The sequence below is a fragment of the Nanorana parkeri genome, unplaced genomic scaffold (assembly GCF_000935625.1).
Source record: "Nanorana parkeri isolate BGI_ZX_2015 unplaced genomic scaffold, ASM93562v1 scaffold285, whole genome shotgun sequence".
Lineage (NCBI taxonomy): Eukaryota > Metazoa > Chordata > Amphibia > Anura > Dicroglossidae > Nanorana > Nanorana parkeri.
In genome coordinates, this window is record NW_017306553.1 from 646,649 (window position 1) to 652,695 (window position 6,047).

The 6,047-nt window shown below is 45.0% G+C and overlaps 1 protein-coding gene across 1 annotated transcript; it reads left to right on the forward strand.

Annotated features, from left to right (window-relative positions):
* Positions 1-2,203: 2,203 nt before the first annotated feature.
* RAG2 (recombination activating 2) lies at positions 2,204-3,748 on the forward strand. The gene has a single exon (XM_018557480.1). It carries the CDS (start codon positions 2,204-2,206, stop codon positions 3,746-3,748), a length of 1,545 nt encoding a protein of 514 aa, XP_018412982.1.
* Positions 3,749-6,047: the final 2,299 nt, after the last annotated feature.

The following is a 6,047-nucleotide window of genomic DNA, read 5'->3' on the forward strand; positions in this document are numbered from 1 at the left end:
TTTATTTGTTTGTTTATTTATTTTCTTGTTTATTTTTTTTTCTTTTTCTTTTTTTTTCTTTCTCTGAAAAGAAAAATATTTTGACTATTCAGGGGCACGAGTACAGGTCCAAGTAGTTAAAAGGAGTTTCTGCTACCCTTGGTCTATGTTCCCACCATCACATTCCGTAAACGCACGCCAAGCACAGAAAAAAAGGCACATTTTGACACGCATTCGCTGAACGAGTCAAAAGCGTGCAACATGCTTTCTGTACCATTATTGGTTAATTTTACACCAAACGTGTCCAGGAAAGGGGGGCGGGGGGGAATGGGACTCGTGTAGCAGAATTTGTTACAAAAACGTATTTTTCGCGTTTGTCGCACATGCAGGCGCCCATTGAAATCAATGGAGACGGGGGAAAGATGCCCACAAGCGGCACATGCGTCCCTGCCCACAATAAAGATGGCCACCACATGATTTTTGTGGGCAAAAAGGTGCCGTGAAATCTGGCACTTTTTTTTCCCAGAAAGAAAGAACTGGGTAAGGATATCGTCTTTATTTTACACCATTTTTGATCAAAACGAGCACTTAACCCTTTGCAGTGCGGGGGGTAGCTCCACTGCAAGGGTCAATTTATCATTTGCCTGGAGTTCTTCTTTAAAGTGAGGGGAATTTTCATCTTAGACAGTTGTCACCCAAACAGGTGTCCCAATTGGAAGAAATCCCACTCACTTCCTGCTCTGGTGACAACTCAGACATTTTCAGTTTGTTATTCCTTTCTGTTGTACTACCAATGGTCACGGGACAATGTGGTCAGTGGTTACCGGGAGGGAGAAACTACGCACTGGGGCCATAAATGGCAATAAAAGCTTGTCAGGTATTCTAACGCTTCCCAATTTTATTCAAAACTAGAAGAAAAAAAAAGTGTTGGCTATACACAAACTTAAAGGAGAACTATGAGGCGAGTGCTTTTCACTCACCTCATAGTTCTAGCCGACCTGTGACAATGAGACTGTCACAGGTCGGCTCAGTAGATCGGGAGGTGAGCGAACACATGCTGGCGTTCGCTCTCCTCTCAATCCTGTCACGGCTCTCTGCCATGACAGGGGAGGGGATGGATTCCCCCCTCCGATCCGCCAGCGCTGACTGGCGGAACGGACGGGGGAGGGGGCGGGTACAGCTGCCTCTGCCTCTAGATAGGCAGAGACCGCTGTCAGTCACGCAGCTGGGCAGAGCTACAGCTACAGCAAATCAACGAAAATCAATGGACTTAGCGGTTCGTCCGAATCTGAAATAACAAATTTAAAGGAGAACTATGGGGTCAGGGCTTTTCCCCATAGTTCTCCTTTAAATTTGTTATTTCAGATTCGGACGAACCGCTAAGTCCATTGATTTTCGTTGATTTGCTGTAGCTGTAGCTCTGCCCAGCTGCGTGACTGACAGCGGTCTCTGCCTATCTAGAGGCAGAGCCAGCTGTACTCGCCCCCTCCCCCGTCCGTTCCGCCAGTCAGTGCTGGCGGATCGGAGGGGGGAATCCATCCCCTCCCCTGTCACGGCAGAGAGCCGTGACAGGATGGAGAAGTGAGCGAACGCCGGCATGTGTTCGCTCACCGCCCGATCTACTGAGCCGACCTGTAACAGTCTCATTGTCACAGGTCGCCTAGAACTATGAGGTGAGTGAAAAGCACTCACCTCATAGTTCTCCATTAATGTATACTAAATCGATATTCGGGCATACATAAATTCGTTTTCAGAACACCCGGTGGCCATACTGGCACATGACGGTGACATCGCTCGAACATGCGGGTGCTGCCATCTCGGTGTATACCAAGATCTACTCCAAAATGGTGGTGCGCATATGCGCAGAACGCTCCTGCGGCCGATATGGCCGCCGCTCGTTCTGTGTTTTCAGTGTGCGGTTTCTGATTCGCAGGCTCATTGCCTCCGAATCCGAAACAGCATAAAAATGTGTTTCCTTTGACAAAATGAATGAAAATGTTTTTCGTTTTCATTTGTTTTGTCTGGAAACACATTTTTTTGTTGTGCACATGTCTAATGAAAACTGATCATTTAAAAAAAATGAACAGGGTAAAAACTGGACCCTGCAGGAAACAGGTAAGGTACATATACTGTAGTAGATGCTCCATGGTTGATCATAGAACATTGCTTATGTTATGTATGATGATCATATAACACGTTTTCTTTCTGATTGTCCTCAGGTGTGATGACCCTTCAAGCAGTTGTTGCCACGTCTAACAGCTCTCTAATCCAGCCAGGGTTTTCCGTGTTTCGGTTTGGTCGCCATGTCTATTTCTTTGGTCAGAAAGGTTGGCCGAAGAGGGCGTGCCCAACAGGCGTGTTCCTGGTGGACTTGAAAAAAAATGAGATGAAATTAAGACCTACTGCGTTCACCAAGGAATCTTGCTACCTCCCTCCGCTGAGGCACCCAGCTGTGACCAGCTTCCCTGAGAGCCCAGGAGGCGAAGTCAGTCAATATCTTATCCATGGTGGAAAGACGCCAAACAATGAACTGTCTCAAAAACTATACGTCATGTCTTTTGTTCCGTCGGCCAACAAGAAATCATTACTGTGCTGTTTAGAAAAAGATTTGGTTGGTGACATTCCCGAAGCTCGGTATGGTCATTCCATGAATGTCGTTTACAGCAGAGGCAAAAGCGCTGTGGTGCTGTTTGGTGGAAGATCTTACATACCTTTGAAGCAGAGGATTACGGAAAAATGGAACAGTGTCACTGACTGCCAGCCGTTCGTTTACCTGATTGACCTTCAGTTTGGCTGTTCTACCGCGTACACCATCAAAGAGATACAAGATGGGCTTTCTTTTCATGTTTCAGTATCAAGAAATGATACAGTCTACATAATAGGTGGTCATACACTTGAAAGTAACATGAGGTCTCCAAACATCTACAAGATTAAAGTAGACCTCCCGCTTGGAAGTCCAGCAATAACTTGCACAGTTTTAGAAGGTCGCGTCCCTGTCTCGAGTGCTATCGTGACTCATACTTGCCCAGATGAATTCCTGATTGTTGGTGGATATGAGTCTGACAGCCAGAAGAGAATGGCCTGTAACAAGGTCTCCATAAGTAATGACACCATAGACATCCAAGAAATGGAGACACCAGACTGGACAGGAGATGTTAAGCAAAGCAAGACTTGGTTTGGTGCCGATATGGGACATGGAGTTGTTCTCCTTGGAATTCCAGGAGACAACAAGAATCACAGCTCAGACAGTAACTTCTTCTTTTACATACTGAACCATGGTAGTGAGGAACATTTGATGCAGTCGTGTAGCCAAGGGTCATTGGAAGAGCAAGAAGACTCCATGCCACTGGAAGACTCAGAAGAGTTCAACTTCTATGGGGATGACACCTACAACGAAGATGACGAAGAGGACGAGTCGGAGGCGGGTTACTGGATCACATGTTGTGTTGGCTGTGATCTGAATGTGAACACCTGGGTCCCGTATTATTCCACAGAACTCAACAAACCAGCCATGATCTACTGCTCCAGTGATCAAGGACACTGGGTCCATGCCCAGTGTATGGATCTCTCAGAAAGCATGCTTGTCCATCTGTCTGAAAACAACGTCAAATATTTCTGCAGTTACCATTCTAAATTGGAAAGAGGTCTGCAAACACCCAAAAAGATGGTCCCTGTCTATAAGCCTTCAATGAAGAAAGTAGGTCGAAAAGCATCTATCAACAGAATGTCAACGGTGAAAAAATCTTTCCTCAGACGCTTGTTTGACTAAAGTCTTTGGTGTCTAAGTGATTAGAAAGGAGCTTGCTAACATTTAGGATTTGCTCGGGGTAAATAGATAGTGTACTGAGACAGTAAATAACTTTAAGACTATAGTGTAGCTTTGTTCCTCATCGGGAAACTATTTATCATGGCTTGTTTAGAAAGTACTGCCAGGTAATGCAGAACAATTATGACAGCTTTGACTTTAATTAGATAATAAAGTGAGCATCTAAAAGATGAAGTCTCATTAATTACCCCATTTTAAAGTACATAAAAATTATTTAAAAGTCTAGTAAAATATGAAAATTTTGCATACACGTCACGTAGTTCTAATTTGGTTTACTGGCATTTATCTCCTGCCTATGGTCAGGGCTGGATTAACGTAGGGACTACTGGAACGCCAGCTCCAGGCCCGCACCGCTGAAAATAGGCCTGGCCAGCCCGGATCACCTCGATACGCCCAATGGCAATCAGGGCCGGCCAGGCTTAACACAATTAGGCAGGGGTGCCAGCGGTCTCCCATCAGGCATATTAGGACCGACCTCATGGGGCTGCCTCTGCGGCTTCCTGTCCGACAGCACCGGGCTTATGATGCCCTTAATCTGGCCCTGCCTATGGTTGCCCCGTAGCTAAACCCCTACACTTTGTGGTTATTCACATCTTTTGCATTACTGTAAGTGGGAATTTGCAAGAAGATGAACTAGGGCTGGGAAGCTGTTTTAGAGGCATAGCAGGAGACTATGAACGGGGCCGGGGGGCACTGCAGATCGTTGTGGAGGGAGCTGGGGAGCAATTGCAGGTGGCTCTCTGCAGAGATGCTCCTTCCGATATCGCCTTATGACGTTTGTTTGAGCAGCGCCCGATCATGGTATGAAGAACATCCCAGAACAAGGCACTTGTGGTCACTTTGCAGAATGTTTTGATTTTGCATTACATATCAACTATAGACTTGGTGCCTCCACCACCATAAGTGGCACCCTAGGCAAGGGGTGGACAAATTAAAATGGAATTCATGAGCCAGTCTGTCAAGTCCAAGAGCAGGCAGGATTGATTAGGAGGCAGCAACTAGAGAAAACCTCAAAAGTTGAGCACCAGATGTAATTTTTAAGGAACATGGGCTTTCTTGTTTTGAACATAGTTGCATTGTTAAAGCACTCTATAAATTGGGTATTTTAATGATAATAATTGGTATAGTAATTAAAGTGACATTAAAGCCACTGCTCTCATTACACTTTGAGTGCAGGGTGCTGTGATGACTCCTCCCCATGGGGCGGGCCCATAACAACCTGGGCTCACAGGATGGTCTTACTCAGACCCCTTTTGAACTCTTCCAGGTTGAATGACGCTGTCCTCTTGAATTTGATACTTCTGGGAGTGTATCTCTCCGGTGTCCCCCACCATGCCCAGTGGTTTATCCAGCCAACCCCTTTGTCATTACAGAATGCAGAAGTGATGTAGGAGTTGGTGGGAAGAACCGCTGAGCATAATCTGACACTCCCAGAAGTGTCAAATTTTAAAGTGTCTTAGGAGGAAACTTCTCTACATTAGAGCAGCGTTCAGCAGGCAACAAGGGAAGTATTGACTTTCCTCTTTGCAGGTATAACTTTTATTCAAAATTTTCTTCATAACCGCAGCAGAGAAAATAAAAGAGAAACAGAAATCATTTGGCAGGAAAAAAACAGCTCCCATATATGTATTTTATTTGTGTATTTAGCTGTTTGCATGGAGTTCAGCTTTAATAATAAAAAGGTAATTGTACTCCAATGTTCCATTCACATTACATTTTTATTTTGCAACTAGAGAGTAAAGTGTATGTCAAGCCTAACAATAAACTTCTCTTATTTGCTCACTTTTGGTCCATTAAATATACCATTGAAAGCGTTTTGTGATATCTGTTCACTAAGAGCAAAAAAATAGCCTTTGATCCTACCAGAAATCCATTGAGATGTTAGCTTTTTATGCACTCTGCCTCTGCTGACTGTTATCGGTCAGATAACAGAGGGGAGAACACCTCCCCTCTATATCATGAAGATTAGAAGTCTATAATCTTAAAGAAGAACTCCAGGCAGTTTAAAGATTAAACCTTGCAGTGGGGCTACCCCCACACTACAAAGTTTAAGCGCTTGTTTTGGTCAAGCACTGATCCTCGGTCCCACAGCAGTCAGCTCTTACCTCTCTGCCACTCTGATAGTGGAATGTCCCTCGGCATTCTCATGTCCCATGAAAGTCAATGGAACCGTATTAGACGCTAGGACTTTAGCGGTACTTGGACTTAGCCCCTAGGCCAAAACAAGCACTTGACCCTTGCA